Raw genomic sequence first — 22,094 nt, forward strand, 5'->3', positions numbered from 1 at the left:
CAAAGAACTGCGCCGGGCCTCCAGGGTTGCGGAGCGGAGATGGAAAAGGTCTCACTCCATCGAGCACTTCATCGCATTCAAGCAATCCCTCACTAATTTCAAGTCCGCACTCACTACAGCAAAACAAACCTACTTCTCATCTCTCATATCCTCCCTATCTCACAACCCTAAACAGCTATTTAACACTTTCAACTCTCTCCTTCGTCCCCCAGCACCTCCTCCCTCTTCTCTCATCTCAGCCGACGACTTTGCCTCATTCTTCAAACAGAAGATTGACACCATCAGACAAAACTTTGGCCTAAAGTCCACACAACCCCTCCTCATATCTACTCAACCATCCTCCTCCAAACCCCACTTCTCCACCATTACAGAAGGTCAAGTCTCCTCTTTACTCTCCAAATCACACCTCACCACCTGCGAACTTGACCCAATCCCATCCCACCTCATCACTAACCTCACCTCAGTCTTCATCCCAACCATAACCCACCTCTTCAATCTATCACTAACAACCGGAGTCTTCCCCTCATGTTTCAAACATGCCGCAATCACACCCATCCTCAAAAAGCCCTCCCTTGACCCTTCCTCTCTGACCAGCTACCGCCCCATATCACTTCTCCCCTTTGCCTCAAAACTTCTAGAACAACATGTCCACCTTGAACTGTCCTCCCACCTCTCCTCCTGCTCCCTCTTCGACCGTCTACAATCTGGCTTCCGACCGCATCACTCGACTGAAACTGCCCTGACCAAAGTCACCAACGACCTACTAAATGCCAAATCCAAGCGACACTACTCCATCCTCCTCCTTCTGGACCTGTCATCTGCCTTTGACACAGTGGACCATTCCCTCTTACTCCAGATTCTCTCATCTCTTGGCATCACGGACTTGGCTCTATCTTGGATCTCCTCATACTTAACAGACAGGACATTCAGCGTCTCCCACTCACGCACCACCTCCTCATCTCGCCCCCTATCTGTCGGTGTCCCCCAAGGTTCAGTTCTAGGACCCCTGCTCTTCTCCATCTACACCTTCGGCCTGGGACAGCTCATAGAGTCTCACGGCTTTCAGTATCACCTCTATGCTGACGACACACAGATCTACCTCTCTGGACCCGATATCTCCTCCCTACTAACCAGAATCCCACAATGTCTGTCCGCCATCTCATCCTTCTTCTCCGACAGGTTTCTAAAACTCAACATGGATAAAACAGAGTTCATCATCTTTCCACCCTCTCATTCACATCCCCCATCTGACCTATCCATCAACGTCAATGGCTGTTCACTCTCCCCAGTCCCACAAGCTCGCTGCCTTGGGGTAACCCTGGACTCTGATCTCTCCTTCAAGCCACATATTCAAGCCCTTTCCACCTCCTGCCGACTCCAACTCAAAAACATCTCCCGGATCCGTGCATTCCTCAGCAAAGACTCTGCAAAAACACTAGTGCATGCCCTCATCATATCCCGCCTCGACTACTGCAACCTCCTGCTCCGTGGCATCCCTTCCAACACTCTTGCACCTCTCCAATCTATCCTAAACTCTGCTGCTCGACTAATCCACCTGTCCCCCCGCTATTCCCCGGCCTCTCCTCTCTGTCAATCCCTTCACTGGCTCCCTATTGCCCAGAGAATTCAGTTCAAAACTCTAACCATGGCATACAAAGCCATCCACAACCTGTCTCCCCCATACATCTGTGACCTAGTCTCCCGGTACTTACCTGCACGCAACCTCCGATCCTCACAAGATCTCCTGCTCTACTCCCCTCTTATCTCCTCCTCCCACACTCGTATACAAGATTTCTCCCGTGCTTCCCCCCTACTCTGGAACTCTCTACCCCAACATATCAGACTCTCGCCGACCGTGGAAACCTTCAAAAGGAACCTGAAGACCCACCTCTTCCGACAAGCCTACAACCTGCAGTAAACACCACTGCACGACCAGCTCTACCCTCACCTACTGTATCCTCACCCATCCCTCGTAGACTGTGAGCCCTCGCGGGCAGGGTCCTCGCTCCTCCTGTACCAGTCGCTGACTCGTTTTGTTAAGATTATGTAAATGCTTTTGTTATGTATATCCCTATCACATGTAAAGCACCATGGAATAAATGGCGCTATAATAATAAATAATAATAATAATAATAATTACCTTTTAATACCAACAGTTTCATGTCTGTGATGTTGTGATCAGTGAAACAAAAATACTTGGCCACAGGTAGATCTATTTTTTCTTCTTTTATTGTGTGGCAATGAGAATTCATCCTTGTCCTAAGTTTTTGACCTGTCTCCCCTAAATACATACATATAGGGGAGACAGGGCAAAAACTTAGGACAAGGATGAATGTAGGGGAGACAGGGCAAAAACTTAGGACAAGGATGAATTCTCATCGCCACAAAATAAAAGAAAAAATAGATCTACCTGTGGCCAAACATTTTTGTTTCACTGATCACAACATCACAGACATGAAACTGTTGGTATTAAAAGGTAATTTCAAATCTCAGAGAGATAGAAAAGTTTGGGAATATAAACTCATGGTGACCTTTGACACCTTCAGAGCAGGAATGAATGTGTCGCATGGATTTATGTCATTCTACATCAACTAAGGAATGTGCTCCTCAGAGCTTTGGGGTCATCAGAACCCTGGACCAGACCTCAATCACTGGACAATAAAACTTTCACAGTCCTTATCTATGAACTAATCCAATATTTACAGCCAGAACTGTTTATCTTTCTCCCACAGTAATAGCTCTGCTTTACATCACCTGTCTCATCTATTACATTATTTCTGTGTCTCATTGTGTATAAATATGTGACTCCTCAGATTTCGTGTTATACTATGCCTGATGAAGAGGCCTGAGTAGTTTCCAAAGCTTGCAACCTGATACCATCTTTTCAGTTAGCCATTGAAAGATATCAGCCACTGAGGACTCTCAAATCTAAATATTTTTTGTTTACTTGAAAGTCTTCCCATTGCCTTCTGCTAGAACACAGCTAAAGCCTGAGCCAATGTTGGAGACAAGCGCCCAATGTGTCCTCGCAGAATAATGCTAGAACTACCCAGGAGTCCGTTCAGATATCTCTGGCTGCCCCTCACTAGCACTCCTCTTTTCATAATGTCTTTAATAAATTTTGGACCTTTTTTGACTGCTGCACCCCTCACTTTCCTGGGGGAGAGCAGCCATCTTCAAGATCTCTGCTTGTTGTCAGTGAAAAAACTGCTTATTAAGTGAGAGCACCATGACACACGCTGCTAAGTGATCTGCGCTGGCACTGGAAGTGATGACCGAGCTATTCTACCAGCCACAGGACCAATACAGCTTGTGATTGGCTGCAGCGGTCAGACAACTGAACTGTGCGTCATTGGATGTTCTTCTGATTCAAGTCACCTGACCTCTGCAGCCAGTCACAAGCAGCAGCGGTCCTGTGGCTGGTTGTAGTGTGTACGATCTGATCGCCCTTCGCTGGATCCAGGTGGGTGACAGCTGGTGAGTGTGATTCATTTTATTTTTTTTTACAGAATTCAAACCGGCTGTCACTAGTTTGGGGGGCTCTGTGGTTGTCACTAGTTTGGAGGTCACTGTGGTTGTCACTAGTTTGGGGGGCACTGTGGCTGTGACTAGTTTGGGGGCACTGTGGTTGTCACTAGTTTGGAGGGCACTGTGGTTTTTACTAGTTTGGGGCACTGTGGTTGTCACTAGTTTAGGGGGCACTGTGGCTGTCACTAGTTTGGGGGGCACTGTGGTTGTCACTAGTTTGGGGGCACTGTGGTTGCTACTAGTTTGGGGGGCACTGTGGCTGTCACTAGTTTGGGGGGCACCGTGGCCATCAATAGTTTGGGGGGCACTGTGGCTGTCACTAGTTTGGGGGCACTGTGGTTGTCACTAGTTTGGAGGGCACTGTGGTTATTAGTTTGGGGGGCATTGTGGTTGTTACTAGTTTGGGGGGCACTGTGGCTGTCACAAGTTTGGGGGGCACCGTGGCCGTCAATAGTTTGGGGGGCACCGTGGCTGTCACTAGTTTGGGGGCACTGTGGTTGGCACTAGTTTAGGGGGCACTGTGGTTGTTACTAGTTTGGGGGGCACTGTAGCTGTCACTAGTTGGGGAGGCACAGTGGCTGTCACTAGTTTGGGGGGCACTGTGGTTGTTACTAGTTTGGGGGGCACTGTGGTTGTCACTAGTTTGGGGGGCACTGTGGTTGTCACAAGCTTGGTGGGCACAGTGGCTGTCACTAGTTTGGGGAGCACTGTGGTTGTCACTAGTTTGGGGGCACTGTGGCTGTCACTAGTTTAGGGGCACTGTGGTTGTCACTAGTTTGGGGGGCACTGTGGTTGTCACTAGCTTGGGGGCACTGTGGCTGTCACTAGTTTGGGGGTCACTGTGGTAGTCACTAGCTTGGGGGGCATTGTGGCTGTCACTAGTTTGGGGGCACTGTGGTAGTCACTAGCTTGGAGGGCACTGTGGATGTCACTTAGTTTGGGGGGCACTGTGGTTGTCACTAGCTTGGGGGGCACTGTGGCTGTCAGTTGTTTGGGGGCACTGTGGCTGTCACTAGTTTGGGGGCACTGTGGCTGTCACTAGTTTGGGGGGCACTGTGGCTGTCACTAGCTTGGGGGGGCACTGTGGCTGTCACTAGCTTGGGGGGGCACTGTGGCTGTCACTAGCTTGGGGGGCACTGTGACTGTCACTAGTATAGGGGACACTGTGGTTGTCACTAGCTTGGAGGGCACTGTGGCTGTCAGTAGTTTGGGGAACACTGTGGCTGTCACTTAGTTTGGGGGGCACTGTGGCTGTCACTAGTTTGGGGGGCTCTGTGGTTGTCACTAGTTTGGGGGGCACAGTGGCTGTCACTAGTTTGGGGGCACAGTGGCTGTCACTAGTTTGGGGACACTGTGGCTGTCACTAGTTTTGGGGGCACTGTGGTTGTTACTAGTTTGGGGGGCACTGTGGCTGTCACTAGTTTGGGGGGCTCTGTGGCTGTCACTAGTTTGGGGGGCACTGTGGTTGTCACTAGTTTGGGGGGCTCTGTGGTTGTCACTAGTTTGGGGGGCACAGTGGCAGTCACTAGTTTGGGGGCACTGTGGCTGTCACTAGTTTTGGGGGCACTGTGGTTGTTACTAGTTTGGGGGGCACTGTGGTTGTTACTAGTTTGGGGGGCACTGTGGTTGTCACTAGTTTGGGGGGCACTGTGGCTGTCACTAGTTTGGAGGGCGCTGTGGTTGTTACTAGTTTGGAGGGCACTGTGGCTGTCACTAGTTTGGGGGCACTGTGGTTGTCACTAGTTTAGGGGGCACTGTGGTTGTCACTAGTTTGGAGGGAACTGTGGTTGTCACTAGTTTGGGGGGCACTGTGGCTGTCCACTAGTTTGGAGGGCACTGTGGTTGTCACTAGTTTGGGGGGCACAGTGGCTGTCACTAGTTTGGAGGGCACTGTGGTTGTTACTAGTTTGGGGGGCACTGTGAACTGCAGAGGCCTCCACATTACGTCGTCTGTGGGGAGGGGGCATATTGGATGACGAGGGGGGTGTACGGCACTGAGTGATTGAGCCGTCATCAGTCACAATGTCTCGGGATGGTCACAGATATTGATATAGATGAGACGTCTCCTAATTAGCCCCAGGTGTACGGAAACAAAAGTGGAATTTAAAGGAGCAGCAGGGTTTTATCTGATGGGAGTTATCTCTGCGGCTCTTGATTGCTCTTGGCCTTTCCTCTCCTCATCAGCTGATGTCAGACCCCAATTGATGGGGTCACATTTTTGGATGTGTACAGATCGGATCTCTATACCATAGACTGCGCCATGAGCTGATTTTGTTTTGGGTGTTTTTGGGAAACTTTTGAATTTCCCTTTTGGGCACAATTATACAGCGTGGAGTCCCCAAAAAACTGCTCCGCGATAGACTACACCTGACAACATACTCGGAGGACACGTAGTTTAAATACTGTGTATTTTTCCATTGTGACTTTTTTTTTTTTGTAGAAAGACAACTGCCTTTAACAGTTTAAGCAGAGAGTGGGTATGACTTCATGGAAAGTGGCACCACCCTGCATTTAATCCCCTTCATTTTTTGCACTTTCCTTTTTTCTTCCCCTTCTTCAAGAGCCATAAAACTTTATTTTTCTCTTTATACCGCTGTATGAGGGCTGGAAAATGGGAAGAAACTCAAAGTGCAGCAAAATGGTAAACAACAAAAGTGCAATTTTACCAGGTTTTTGTGTTTTTTTCATGGCGTTCAATGTGCGATTAAAATGACCTTTTATTATGATTCTCAAGGTCAGAACGAATAAGTTGATACAAAACATTGTTTAAACATAATCAGGTTGGATAAAAGTAGCAATGGAGTGAAAGCGGTGTGCAGAGAGAACGGACGTTTTGTGCACAGTCCGAGCAATATTCAGAGGCAATGGCCGTTTCGCGCATGGTCTCATGCGGTGTGCAGAGATGACGGATGTTTTGTGCATAGTCCGAGCAATATTCAGAGGCAATGGCCGTTTCGCGCATGGTCCCACGCTGTATGCAGAGTTGACGGACGTTTTGTGCACAGTCCCGAGCAGTGTTCGGAGGCGATAGCTGTTTCACACATGGTCCCATGCGGTGTACAGAGACTACGGACGTTTTGTGAACAGTCCCGAGCACTATCCAGAGGCGATGGCCATTTTGTGAATTGTCCCACGCGATGTGCAGAGACGATAGACATTTTGTGCACAGTCCCGAGTAGTATTCAGAGGCGATGGCCGTTTCGTGCATGAGCCCACGCAGTGTGCAGAGAGAACGGACGTTTTGAGCACTGTCCCGAGTAGTGTCTAGAGGCGATGGCCGTTTCATGCATGGTCGAGCACGGTGTGCAGAGACGACGGATGTTTTGTGCACAGTCCAAACAGTGTCCAGAGGTGATAGCCATTTTGTGCATGGTCTCACAAGGTGTTCAGAGACAATGGACATTTTGTGCACAGTCCCGAGCAGTATTCAGAGGCGATGGCCGTTTCGCGCATGGTCCCATGCAGTGTGCAGAGAGAATGGACGTTTTGTGCACAGTCCAGAGCAGTATTCAGAGGCGATGGCCATTTCGCACATGGTCCCACGCTGTATGTAGAAATGACAGACGTTTTGTGCACAGTCCAGAGCAGTGTCCAGAGGCGATGGCCGTTTCACACAGTCCCGAACAGCATCCAGAATTGATGGCCATTTCGTGCATGGTCCCTCACGGTGTGCAGAGACAACGGTTGTTTTGTCCACAGTCCCAAGCAGTATCCAGAGGTGATGGCCATTTCGTGCATGGTCCGATGCAGTGTGCAGAGATGACCGACGTTTTGTGCAGTCCCGACCAGTGTCCTTAATTGATGGCCGTTTCGTGCATGATCCCTCATGATGTGCAGAGACGACGCACGTTTTTTGCAGTCCTGAGTAGTGCCCAGAGGCAATGGCCGTTTCGTGCATGTTCCCATACGGTGTGCAGACTACGGATGTTTTGTGCCCAGTTTCAAAAGGTGTGCAGAGGCGACAGTCGTTTTGTGCTCTGTCCAGAGAGGAATGCAGAGGCGATGGCCGTTTCATGCACAGTCCTGCAAATTGGCGCTGTCTCTATTTCTACAATTAGCTTATCTTTACATATGTCTGAAAAAGTTGTGCACCATCTAAGAACTTTTTCGCTTGTTACCTCATAGGCATTTGATTTGATTGGCCATTCTGTGTTACCTACGACATTTTGATCAATTTTTAGTGCATTTTTTTAGGGAAATTCTGGCATTTCCATTTTTTAGTTCTCTTTACCAATTGGGTTAATTTTATATTTGATAGACCGGACGTTTATGGAAGCGACAATACTAAATATGTATTTTTTTGGGGATGTATATTTAATTCTGGAAAGGGGAGATGATGCAAATTTTTATATATTTTAAATTTTTTATAAAACTTTTTTCTTTACTTTATTTTTTAGACCCATAACAGGACTTGAGCCTGCAAACGTTTGATCGCTTGTTCTATATACTGCACTACAAATTTTTGTATCAATAAACAGGATAATGCATAAAAAAAGCAGCAAAAACGCAATAATCAGAGCCGCTTGCTATTTGCATATTTTGGTGCTGAAAAAAAACAGAATAAAAGAAAACCGTGTTTTCACATGTGAACGCAAAACTTAAAAGGGCGATCTCCAACCTTTTTTTAATCTAAAAAATCAATGCTAACAGGAAAATTGTAAGTAGACCCCAAAGACAGTTAATGCTGTAGTATCCAAATCAGGCCCCTGATGGGGGAGGATCATCCCTGGAAAATCCATCAGATGGTAGGAAAAATCATCACAAGGGAATCACAGGTAAAGATAAAATCAGGAGACGACTTTATTACATGTCTGTAATAGCAAAGGAAAGCAAAGCAGATAAGAGGTGACAAGAGATTGTATCCCCTGCCCAGAACAAGCAAAAAACTACAACCCTGAGCATGTCCTGACAGCCACAGGCAATAGAGTCAGCGCTGAGGAAAGAAATGATCTATCACATGTGTAATTCAGAGCTGCACTCACTATTCTGCTGGTGCAGTCACTGTGTACATACATTACATTACTGATCCTGTACTGATCCTGAGTTACATCCTGTATTATACTCCAGAGCTGCACTCACTATTCTCCTGGTGCAGTCACTGTGTACATACATTACATTACTGATCCTGAGTTACATCCTGTATTATACTCCAGAGCTGCACTCACTATTCAGCTGGTGCAGTCACTGTACATACATTACATTACTGATCCTGTACTGATCCTGAGTTATATCCTGTATTATACTCCAGAGCTGCACTCACTATTCTGCTGGTGCAGTCACTGTACATACATTACATTACTGATCCTGAGTTACATCCTGTATTATACTCCAGAGCTGTACTCACTATTCTGCTGGTGTAGTCACTGTGCACATACATTACATTACTGATCCTGAGTTACATCCTGTATTATACTCCAGAGCTGCACTCACTATTCTGCTGGTGCAGTCACTGTGTACATACATTACATTACTGATCCTGAGTTACATCCTGTATTATACTCCAGAGCTGCACTCACTATTCTGCTGGTGCAGTCACTGTGTACATACATTACATTACTGATCCTGTACTGATCCTGAGTTACATCCTGTATTATACTCCAGAGCTGCACTCACTATTCTGCTGGTGCAGTCACTGTGTACATACATTACATTACTGATCCTGAGTTACATCCTGTATTATACTCCAGAGCTGCACTCACTATTCTGCTGGTGCAGTCACTGTGTACAGTACATACATTTCTGATCCTGTACTGATCCTGAGTTACATCCTGTATTATACTCCAGAGCTGCACTCACTATTCTGCTGGTGCAGTCACTGTGTACAAACATTACATTACTGATCCTGAGTTACATCCTGTATTATACTCCAGAGCTGCACTCACTATTCTGCTGGTGCAGTCACTGTGTACATACATTACATTACTGATCCTGTACTGATCCTGAGTTATATCCAGTATTATACCCCAGAGCTGCACTCACTATTCTGCTGGAGCAGTCACTGTGTACATATATTACATTACTGATCCTGTATTATACTCCAGAGCTGCACTCACTATTCTGCTAGTGCAGTCACTGTGTACATACATTACATTACTGATCCTGTACTGATCCTGAGTTATATCCAGTATTATACCCCAGAGCTGCACTCACTATTCTGCTGGTGCAGTCTCTGTGTACATACATTACATTACTGATCCTGTACTGATCCTGAGTTATATCCAGTATTATACCCCAGAGCTGCACTCACTATTCTGCTGGAGCAGTCACTGTGTACATATATTACATTACTGATCCTGTATTATACTCCAGAGCTGCACTCACTATTCTGCTGTTGCAGTCACTGTGTACATACATTACATTACTTATCTTGTACTGATCCTGAGTTATATCCTGTATTATACTCCAGAGCTGCACTCACTATTCTGCTGGTGCAGTCACTGTGTACATATATTACATTACTGATCCTGTATTATACTCCAGAGCTGCACTCACTATTCTGCTAGTGCAGTCACTGTGTACATACATTACATTACTGATCCTGTATTATACTCCACCAGCAGAATAGTGAGTGCAGCTCTGGAGTATAATATAGGATGTAACTCAGGATCAGTACAGGATCAGTAATGTAATGTATGTACACAGTGACTCCACCAGCAGAATAGTGAGTGCAGCTCTGGAGTATAATACAGGATGTAACTCAGGATCAGAACAGGATCAGTAATGTAATGTATGCACACAGTGACTGCACCAGCAGAATAGTGAGTGCAGCTCTGGAGTATAATACAGGATGTAACTCAGGATCAGTACAGGATCGGTAATGTAATGTATGTACACAGGGACTGCACCAGCAGAATAGTGAGTGCAGCTCTGGAGTATAATACAGGATGTAACTCAGGATCAGTACAGGATCAGTAATGTAATGTATGTACACAGGGACTGCACCAGCAGAATAGTGAGTGCAGCTCTGGAGTATAATATAGGATGCAACTCAGGATCAGTGCAGGATCAGTAATGTAATGTATGTACACAGTGACTCCACCAGCAGAATAGTGAGTGCAGCTCTGGGGTATAATACAGGATGTAACTCAGGATCAGTACAGGATCAGTAATGTAATGTATGTACACAGGGACTGCACCAGCAGAATAGTGAGTGCAGCTCTGGAGTATAATATAGGATGCAACTCAGGATCAGTGCAGGATCAGTAATGTAATGTATGTACACAGTGACTCCACCAGCAGAATAGTGAGTGCAGCTCTGGAGTATAATACAGGATGTAACTCAGGATCAGTACAGGATCAGTAATGTAATGTATGTACACAGTGACTGCACCAGCAGAATAGTGAGTGCAGCTCTGGAGTATAATACAGGATGTAACTCAGGATCAGTAATGTAATGTATGTACACAGTGACTCCACCAGCAGAATAGTGAGTGCAGCTCTGGAGTATAATACAGGATGTAACTCAGGATCAGTACAGGATCAGTAATGTAATGTATGTACACAGGGACTGCACCAGCAGAATAGTGAGTGCAGCTCTGGAGTATAATATAGGATGTAACTCAGGATCAGTGCAGGATCAGTAATGTAATGTATGTACACAGTGACTCCACCAGCAGAATAGTGAGTGCAGCTCTGGAGTATAATACAGGATGTAACTCAGGATCAGTACAGGATCAGTAATGTAATGTATGTACACAGTGACTGCACCAGCAGAATAGTGAGTGCAGCTCTGGAGTATAATACAGTATGTAACTCAGGATCAGTAATGTAATGTATGTACACAGTGACTGTACCAGCAGAAGAGTGAGTGCAGCTCTGGAGTATAATACAGTATGTAACTCAGGATCAGTAATGTAATGTATGTACACAGTGACTGCACCAGCAGAATAGTGAGTGCAGCTCTGGAGTATAATACAGGATGTAACTCAGGATCAGTACAGGATAAGTAATGTAATGTATGTACACAGTGACTGTACCAGCAGAATAGGGAGTGCAGCTCTGGAGTATAACGCAGGATGTAACTCAGGATCAGTAATGTAATGTATGTACACAGTGACTGCACCAGCAGAATAGTGAGTGCAGCTCTGGGGCATAATACAGGATGTAACTCAGGATCAGTAATGTAATGTATGTACACAGTGACTCCACCAGCAGAAGAGTGAGTGCAGCTCTGGAGTATAATACAGTATGTAACTCAGGATCAGTAATGTAATGTATGTACACAGTGACTGCACCAGCAGAATAGTGAGTGCAGCTCTGGAGTATAATACAGGATGTAACTCAGGATCAGTACAGGATAAGTAATGTAATGTATGTACACAGTGACTGTACCAGCAGAATAGGGAGTGCAGCTCTGGAGTATAATACAGGATGTAACTCAGGATCAGTACAGGATCAGTAATGTAATGTATGTACACAGTGACTGCACCAGCAGAATAGTGAGTGCAGCTCTGGAGTATAATACAGGATGTAACTCAGGATCAGTAATGTAATGTATGTACACAGTGACTGCACCAGCAGAATAGTGAATGCAGCTCTGGAGTATAATACAGGATATAACTCAGGATCAGTAGAGGATAAGTAATGTAATGTATGTACACAGTGACTGCACCAGCAGAATAGTGAGTGCAGCTCTGGAGTATAATACAGGATGTAACTCTGGATCAGTACAGGATCAGTAATGTAATACATGTACACAGTGACTCCACCAGCAGAATAGTGAGTGCAGCTCTGGAGTATAGTACAGGATATAACTCAGGATCAGTAGAGGATAAGTAATGTAATGTATGTACACAGTGACTGCACCAGCAGAATAGTGAGTGCAGCTCTGGAGTATAATACGGGATGTAACTCAGGATCAGTACAGGATCAGTGATGTTATGTATGTACACAGTGACTGCACCAGCAGAATAGTGAGTGCAGCTCTGGAGTATAATACAGGATGTAACTCAGGATCAGTAATGTAATGTATGTACACAGTGACTGCACCAGCAGAATAGTGAGTGCAGCTCTGGGGTATAATATAGGATGTAACTCAGGATCAGTAATGTAATGTATGTACACAGTGACTGCACCAGCAGAATAGTGAGTGCAGCTCTGGAGTATAATACAGGATGTAAATCAGGATCAGTAATGTAATGTATGTACACAGTGACTGCAGCAGCAGAATAGTGAGTGCAGCTCTGGAGTACAATACAGGATGTAACTCAGGATCAGTAATGTAATGTATGTACACAGTGACTGCACCAGCAGAATAGTGAGTGCAGCTCTGGAGTATAATACAGGATGTAAATCAGGATCAGTAATGTAATGTATGTACACAGTGACTGCACCAGCAGAATAGTGAGTGCAGCTCTGGATGTTACCCTGGGTATATGATCAGTGACTGTGACTGATGTGGATAGTGGTACGCTCGCTCTAGTTCTGCCTGATACATTGTACTGTGTAGCTATTAGAATTGGTAATATATGAATTACAGCAAACAATGATGCGGTATAAATCTTCCAGACCTCTGCTGCTGACAATCACTCAGCCCCGCTCTTCACAGTGACCGGACAGGTCTGTATCTAGTGGAAGGTTCCTAATGACTGACAGCACGCAGAGGTCTGGAGAACAGTAGGTAATGGATACGGAGGATGCAGAGAGCGGTATATCTGAGACCTTTTATTATATACAGAGTGTGATACAGAGGGGAGTCTGCCCCCCACGCCGTGTGTGACTGAGCCCCTCTCTTGGGTTTCTAGATGTTTGGGCCGAGTCCTTTATGATGGGCTGAGGTGCAGTGACGGGGATGTGGACGGACCCCGATAATGACCCAGCCCCGGGGCGAGTGGGTGAGTAACTGCAGGTAATGGGGGTAATATGATCTCTGGTTACAGCAGCTCCATGGTCATGTAAGGCACCCAGGGTGATGACTCACGATGGCAGTGTACAGGCCGCTAATGGCCATTAGGTGGCGTGACCTCCTGACAAATGAAGGACTTCTAAAGATCAATATTAGTCAAAATCAGCAGCCTAATTGCCCCCTGGGGGTCTGAGCACACAGGTAGTATACCACGATGGCAGCGTGGGCGAGACTCTACAAAATCAGATTGGAAAACTGAAGAATGTCAATTTACGCTGCGGATTTCTGCGCTGATTTGCAATGTGGGAAGTGAGCAGCATCTCCACAATGTAATCAACCCAGAGAGGTCAGCTGGGGACATGGGCTGCGAGGTGGGGTCCACTGTCCCCTGGAGGTCCGTGTTATAAGGGGGCACAGCAGCCACACATCTCCTTACATCCACGCCACTGATTCAGCCACGTTTCTCCTGCAGTGGGCGCCACATCACTGGGGCAAGTCCATTTCAATAAAGGATCATGGGGATGAGACCACCTCTCCAACTTCATGGAAAGAGGGGGTTTATTAAATGGGTGGCCCCATAAACAACATTTATCACCTATCAAAAGGGCAGGGGCTAAATGTATGATCGCCAGGACCCTCACCGACCATGAGAATGGGGTAGAACAGTACCCTGTGATAATGGAGTTGGTGTTAGTGAGCATGTGCGACCATTGCTCACTCACTGCCTATAGGAGGTGGTCTCACACACTCACTATCGCTTCTTTCACTGTCTATAGGAGTGGTGGTCGCACATGCTCAGTACGTCCCCATTCACTGTCTATAGGAGTGGTGGTCACACATGCTCAGTACGTCCCCATTCACTGTCTATAGGAGTGGTGGTCACACATGCTCAGTACGTCCCCATTCACTGTCTATAGGAGTGGTGGTTACACATGCTCACTACTGCTCCATTCACTGTCTATAGGAGTGGTGGTCGCACACGCTCAGTACATCCCCATTCACTGTCTGTAGGAGTGGTGGTCGCACATGCTCAGTACATCCCCATTCACTGTCTATAGGAGTGGTGATCGCACACGCTCAGTACATCCCCATTCACTGTCTATAGGAGTGGTGATCGCACACGCTCAGTACATCCCCATTCACAGTCTATAGTAGTGGTGGTCGCACATGCTCAGTACGTCCCCATTCACTGTCTATAGGAGTGGTGGTCACACATGCTCAGTACGTCCCCATTCACTGTCTATAGGAGTGGTGGTTACACATGCTCACTACTGCTCCATTCACTGTCTATAGGAGTGGTGGTCGCACACGCTCAGTACATCCCCATTCACTGTCTGTAGGAGTGGTGGTCGCACATGCTCAGTACATCCCCATTCACTGTCTATAGGAGTGGTGATCGCACACGCTCAGTACATCCCCATTCACTGTCTATAGGAGTGGTGGTCACACATGCTCAGTACGTCCCCATTCACTGTCTATAGAAGTGGTGGTTACACATGCTCACTACTGCTCCATTCACTGTCTATAGGAGTGGTGGTCGCACACGCTCAGTACATCCCCATTCACTGTCTGTAGGAGTGGTGGTCGCACATGCTCAGTACATCCCCATTCACTGTCTATAGGAGTGGTGATCGCACACGCTCAGTACATCCCCATTCACTGTCTATAGGAGTGGTGATCGCACACGCTCAGTACATCCCCATTCACAGTCTATAGTAGTGGTGGTCGCACATGCTCAGTACATCCCCATTCACTGTCTATAGGAGTGGTGATCGCACACGCTCAGTACATCCCCATTCACTGTCTGTAGGAGTGGTGGTCGCACATGCTCAGTACATCCCCATTCACTGTCTATAGGAGTGGTGGTCGCACACGCTCAGTACATCCCCATTCACTGTCTGTAGGAGTGGTGGTCGCACACGCTCAGTACATCCCCATTCACTGTCTATAGGAGTGGTGATCGCACACGCTCAGTACATCCCCATTCACTGTCTATAGGAGTGGTGATCGCACATGCTCAGTACATCCCCATTCACTGTCTATAGGAGTGGTGGCCACAAATGCTCAGTACATCCCCATTCACTGTCTATAGGAGTGGTGGTCACACATGCTCAGTACGTCCCCATTCACTGTCTATAGGAGTGGTGATCGCACACGCTCAGTACATCCCCATTCACTGTCTGTAGGAGTGGTGGTCGCACATGCTCAGTACATCCCCATTCACTGTCTGTAGGAGTGGTGACTGCACATGCTCAGTACATCCCCATTCACTGTCTATAGGAGTGGTGATCGCACATGCTCAGTACATCCCCATTCACTGTCTATAGGAGTGGTGATCGCACATGCTCAGTACATCCCCATTCACTGTCTATAGGAGTGGTGGCCACAAATGCTCAGTACATCCCCATTCACTGTCTATAGGAGTGGTGGTCACACATGCTCAGTACGTCCCCATTCACTGTCTATAGGAGTGGTGGTCGCACATGCTCAGTACATCCCCATTTACTGTCTATAGGAGTGGTGGTCACATACGCTCAGGTGGTCACACACACTCAGTACATCCTCATTCACTGTCTATAGGAGTGGTGGTCGCACATGCACAGTACATCACCATTCACTGTCTATAGGAGTGGTGGTCACATACGCTCAGTACATCCCCATTCACTGTCTATAGGAGTGGTGGTCACACACACTCAGTACATCCTCATTCACTGTCTGTAAGAGTGGTGGTCGCACATGCTCAGTACATCCCCATTCACTGTCTATAGGAGTGGTGGTCGCACATGCTCAGTACATCCTCATTCACTGTCTATAGGAGTGGTGGTCGCACATGCTCAGTACATCCTCATTCACTGTCTATAGGAGTGGTGGTCGCACACGCTCAGTACACCCTCATTCACTGTCTATAGGAGTGGAGATCGCACATGCTCAGTACATCCTCATTCACTGTCTATAGGAGTGGAGATCGCACATGCTCAGTACATCCTCATTCACTGTCTATAGGAGTGGAGACCGCACATGCTCAGTACATCCCCATTCACTATCTATAGGAGTGGTGGTCGCACATGCTCAGTACATCCTCATTCACTGTCTATAGGAGTGGTGGTCGCACATGCTCAGTACATCCTCATTCACTGTCTATAGGAGTGGTTGTCGCATACGCTCAGTACATCCCCATTCACTGTCTGTAGGAGTGGAGGTCGCATACGCTCAGTACATCCCCATTCACTGTCTGTAGGAGTGGTGGTCGCACACGCTCAGTACATCCCCATTCACTGTCTATAGGAGTGGTGGTCGCACACGCTCAGTACATCCCCATTCACTGTCTAGAGGAGTGGTGGCCACACATGCTCAGTACATCCCCATTCACTGTCTATAGGAGTGGTGGTCGTACACGCTCAGTACATCCCCATTCACTGTCTATAGGAGTGGTGATTGCACATGCTCAGTACATCCCCATTCACTGTCTATAGGAGTGGTGGCCACACACGCTCAGTACATCCCCATTCACTATCTATAGGAGTGGTGGTCACACATGCTCAGTACATCCCCATTCACTGTCTATAGGAGTGGTGGTCGCACATGCTCAGTACATCCCCATTCACTGTCTATAGAAGTGGTGGCCACACACGCTCAGTACATCCCCATTCACTATCTATAGGAGTGGTGGTCACACATGCTCAGTACATCCCCATTCACTGTCTATAGGAGTGGTGGTCGCACATGCTCAGTACATCCCCATTCCCTGTCTATAGTAGTGGTGGTCGCACACGTTCAGTACATCCTCATTCACTGTCTATAGTAGTGGTGGTCGCACACGTTCAGTACATCCTCATTCACTGTCTATAGTAGTGGTGGTCGCACACGTTCAGTACATCCTCATTCACTGTCTATAGTAGTGGTGGTCGCACACGTTCAGTACATCCCCATTCACTGTCTATAGGAGTGGTGGTCGCTCACGCTCACTATCGCTCTATTTACACTTTGTGAACCCTCTTCTCATGATTAATCGGGGTCCAAGCAGTCAGACGCCCAGAGATCATACATTCATCATCTATCCTATGGATAGGTAATATATGTTATTTATGCGACAACCTCTTTGCACACGCGTCTAATATGTTTATACATTTTTCGAACACGCTGTATAATTTTTGCCCTTTTTACTGCGGAAATCTACCGTGAAGTCAATGATAAATGTAAAAAAAACAATTAAAATATTAAAATCTATAAAATGTTTCAATATTGAAAGAAATCCGTGTAAAAAAAAAAGTTAAATTGCATTATTTTTTTATAAAAATCTACATTCACATCATATTGTAAGAATATTTGACCATGAAATATATCATCATCATCATCATCATCATCATCACCACCACCACCATCACCATCACCACCTCCTCCGGGGAATATGAGATCACAGAGAGGTCAGGTGAAGCACAGGTGCCGGCCCCGAGGGCCCCGTCTGAGCTTACCCTACCCGGCCCCTGGGCGCCATGATGAATCCCAATGACTGGTGGGGGGTGGAGATCATATCTAAGGCACTGTGTGTACAAGGGATGGGGGTCATGTTTGGTGTTCGGGGGGACGTCACGTATGATACATGAGGCTGCTCCTTGCACGACGCGTCAGCAGGTGCTTGTCCCAACGACGTCCAGGCTTCCTAGTCCTCGTCTGAGCCATCCTCGGATGCGGGCACCTGCCAGGGCTGACTCTCAAAAAGGGAGACGGCTGTAAGATAACGAAGAGGTCAGTCATTAGTAATACGATACAGAGCCATGCACAATCCATCCTAACAATACATATGTGTGGGACGGAGCGGTCAGTACTTGGGGGGCTCCTGGACGTCCGGGTGCAGGCTTTCCGTCCCTTCTCAGACAGCGTGGGAACCCCAGCCCGGATGGGCGCAGGTCGTATTCCGGCGTTCCACTCCGTACTCTTCGCCAGGTTCTTTGCTGCTGCCTTGTTGGCAGGGTATTCTCCAGACTGATGTGCGGCCCACCCTGGCCTGGATGAGGTTTTGCTTAGGTTTCCAAATTCGGCGGAAATTGACATCTATGGGAACACAGCGCAATGGTTAACCCTGCACATCTGCACCTTGTAGAACCATCAAACATGCTTCCTTTCTGCACTTTCCTTTTTTCATCCCCTTTTCTAAGAGTCATAACTTTTTTCTTATTTTTACGTCCCCGTAGTGGTATGAGACGAGTTGCAGTTTTGACACTGCCGTAGAGAAAAATTGTAAAATCCATAAAGACATCTCCGGAGAGGGGACATATCACCCTCACATTGAACATATGGGATTAAATAATTAACACATCAACCTCCATTGAAGTAGGACCTCCTGCAGTGAACAGGTAATTACAACAAGGGATCTCTAAGAACCAGCCAACAAGTCTAAGATTCTTATACTCAGAGGCGGAGAAGTACAGGGGCTTCCTCTGTACAAAGGCATTACCTCAGACTCTCTGGAGACAGTGGTCAGTGATGAATAATGGAGTTTGCATCGATCCAATATTTATTGGGAGATATATTTTTGGCGTTATTCTCTTACAAATCACAGCTTATCATTAAGGGTCTTATATGGAAGAAACACTGTGATCATCCTATCACTAGGATTCAACTGTAACCTGTGGCAGCAGGTGATTGATTTCCCTGCAGCTCCCCCGCAGGGCAAATGAAGTATTACACAGAGCACACGGAAATCAACAAACTGTCTAAGTACGGACATGTTTTGTCCTCCAGAGAATGCCCAGCTGATAGATGATGATCCTGAATGGGAGACCCCTTACCCATCTCAGATTTCCTAATTAAGTATTTACAAATAATTTTGACCCTTTTAGCCAAGTTCTATTAAAAGTAAAGTCTTCTAATAAAATATTATTAATGACTAGCCTCCCTAGGTCCAAGCATCCAGGACATGTACCCCTGTAGCCGCCCCAGCTCTGAACCAACCATCAGAATCCTAGTGATTAATGATGAGTCCGTACACGCAGAGATCTGCGATCATACAGATGTAATATGAACCCCCTCATAGGAGACCCCCATGTGTTATACCTGAAGAAGGACAAGAGAGGCCTTTCTTATGAGAGCTTTGATGTGAATGTGATTACTAAATCCAGGTAATAGAGGTGTCTAAGTGTGACCGCACCACTGACAGACAAGGACTGAGGAGGCGCAGGTGTGAGATCTCACCACAATGAAGGTCCATGAAAAGGAGGGAATGTGTGAATGAGGTGAGGAATGTGAGCACCATAATCCACCACACCAGTACATGACGGGGGCAAACTGAGCGCACAAAGGCAGGATTACATGGCTACAAACAGGAAAAAGATACAAAATAATCACATCAATAAAGGTAGACACATACACAAGCTTACTATATTCCCATATGAGAGAGGGCACTATTATAGTAGTTATATTCTTGTACATAGGGAGCAGTATTATAGTAGTTATATTCTTGTACATAGGGGGCAGTATTATAGTAGTTATATTCTTGTACATAGGGGCAGTATTATAGTAGTTATATTCTTGTACATAGGGGCAGTATTATAATAGTTATATTCTTGTACATAGGAGCAGTATTATAGTAGTTATATTCTTGTACATAGGGGCAGTATTATAATAGTTATATTCTTGTACATAGGAGCAGTATTATAGTAGTTATATTCTTGTACATAGGGGGCAGTATTATAGTAGTTATATTCTTGTACATAGGGGGCAGTATTATAGTAGTTATATTCTTGTACATAGGGGCAGTATTATAGTAGTTATATTCTTGTACATAGGGGGCAGTATTATAGTAGTTATATTCTTGTACATAGGGGGCAGTATTATAGTAGTTATATTCTTGTACATAGGGGGCAGTATTATAGTAGTTATATTCTTGTACATAGGGGGCAGTATTATAGTAGTTATATTCTTGTACATAGGGGCAGTATTATAGTAGTTATATTCTTGTACATAGGGGGCAGTATTATAGTAGTTATATTCTTGTACATAGGGGGCAGTATTATAGTAGTTATATTCTTGTACATAGGGGGCAGTATTATAGTAGTTATATTCTTGTACATAGGGGGCAGTATTATAGTAGTTATATTCTTGTACATAGGGGGCAGTATTATAGTAGTTATATTCTTGTACATAGGGGCAGTATTATAGTAGTTATATTCTTGTACATAGGAGCAGTATTATAGTAGTTATATTCTTGTACATAAGGAGCAGTATTATAGTATTTATATTCTTGTACATAGGGGGCAGTATTATAGTAGTTATATTCTTGTACATAGGAGCAGTATTATAGTAGTTATATTCTTGTACATAGGGAGCAGTATTATAGTATTTATATTCTTGTACATAGGGGGCAGTATTATAGTAGTTATATTCTTGTACATAGGAGCAGTATTATAGTAGTTATATTCTTGTACATAGGAGCAGTATTATAGTAGTTATATTCTTGTACATAGGGGGCAGTATTATAGTAGTTATATTCTTGCACATAGGGGGCAGTATTATAATAGTTATATTCTTGTACATAGGGAGCAGTATTATAGTAGTTATATTCTTGTACATAGGAGCAGTATTATAGTATTTATATTCTTGTACATAGGGGGCAGTATTATAGTAGTTATATTCTTGTACATAGGAGCAGTATTATAGTAGTTATATTCTTGTACATAGGGGGCAGTATTATAGTAGTTATATTCTTGCACATAGGGGGCAGTATTATAATAGTTATATTCTTGTACATAGGGAGCAGTATTATAGTAGTTATATTCTTGTACATAGGGAGCAGTATTATAGTAGTTATATTCTTGTACATAGGAGAAGTATTATAGTAGTTATATTCTTGTACATAGGGAGCAGTATTATAGTAGTTATATTCTTGTACATAGGGAGCAGTATTATAGTAGTTATATTCTTGTACATAGGGGCTGTATTATAGTAGTTATATTCTTGTACATAGGAGCAGTATTATAGTAGTGATATTCCCATATGAGAGAGGGCAGTATTATAGTAGTTATATTCTAGTACATAGGAGCAGTTTTATAGTAGTTATATTCTTGTACATAGGGAGCAGTATTATAGTAGTTATATTCTTGTACATAGGGGCTGTATTATAGTAGTTATATTCTTGTAGATGGGGGCAGTATTATAGTAGTTATATTCTTGTAGATAGGGGGCAGTATTATAGTAGCTATATTCTTGTACATAGGACGCAGTATTATAGTAGTTATATTCTTGTACATAGGAGGCAGTATTATAGTAGTTATATTCTTGTACATAGGGGCAGTATTATAGTAGTTATATTCTTGTACATAGAGGCAGTATTATAGTAGTTATATTCTTGTACATAGGATCAGTATTATAGTAGTTATATTCTTGTACATAGGATCAGTATTATAGTAGTTATATTCTTGTACATAGGAGCAGTATTATAGTAGTTATATTCTTGTATATAGGGGGCAGTATTATAGTAGTTATATTCTTGTATATAGGGGGCAGTATTATAGTAGTTATATTCTTTTACATACGAGCAGTACTATAGTAGTTATATTCTTGTATATAGGGGACAGTATTATAGTAGTTCTATTCCTGTACATAGGGGCAGTATTATAGTAGTTATATTCTTGTACATAGGGGGCAGTATTATAGTAGTTATATTCTTGTATATAGGGGACAGTATTATAGTAGTTCTATTCTTGTACACAGGAGCAGTATTATA

General features: G+C 45.1%; 1 protein-coding gene across 1 annotated transcript in view; it reads right to left on the reverse strand.

Annotated features, from left to right (window-relative positions):
• Positions 1–17,642: 17,642 nt before the first annotated feature.
• The window catches only part of FBXO16 (F-box protein 16), a 44,198-nt gene continuing 39,746 nt past the window's right edge, over positions 17,643–22,094 (reverse strand). Inside the window, exons 8-9 of the mRNA XM_073673872.1 lie at positions 18,199–18,424; positions 17,643–18,100 (exon numbers count right to left, since the gene is read on the reverse strand). Of these exons, the coding sequence (XP_073529973.1) occupies positions 18,033–18,100; positions 18,199–18,424 (294 nt within the window). The 3' untranslated portion in view covers positions 17,643–18,032. The remainder of the gene's footprint in view (positions 18,101–18,198; positions 18,425–22,094) is intronic.

The sequence above is a fragment of the Phyllobates terribilis genome, unplaced genomic scaffold (assembly GCF_046119375.1).
Source record: "Phyllobates terribilis strain yellow unplaced genomic scaffold, ASM4611937v1 Scaffold_3__8_contigs__length_932513732, whole genome shotgun sequence".
In the NCBI taxonomy this organism is placed as follows: Eukaryota; Metazoa; Chordata; class Amphibia; order Anura; family Dendrobatidae; genus Phyllobates; species Phyllobates terribilis.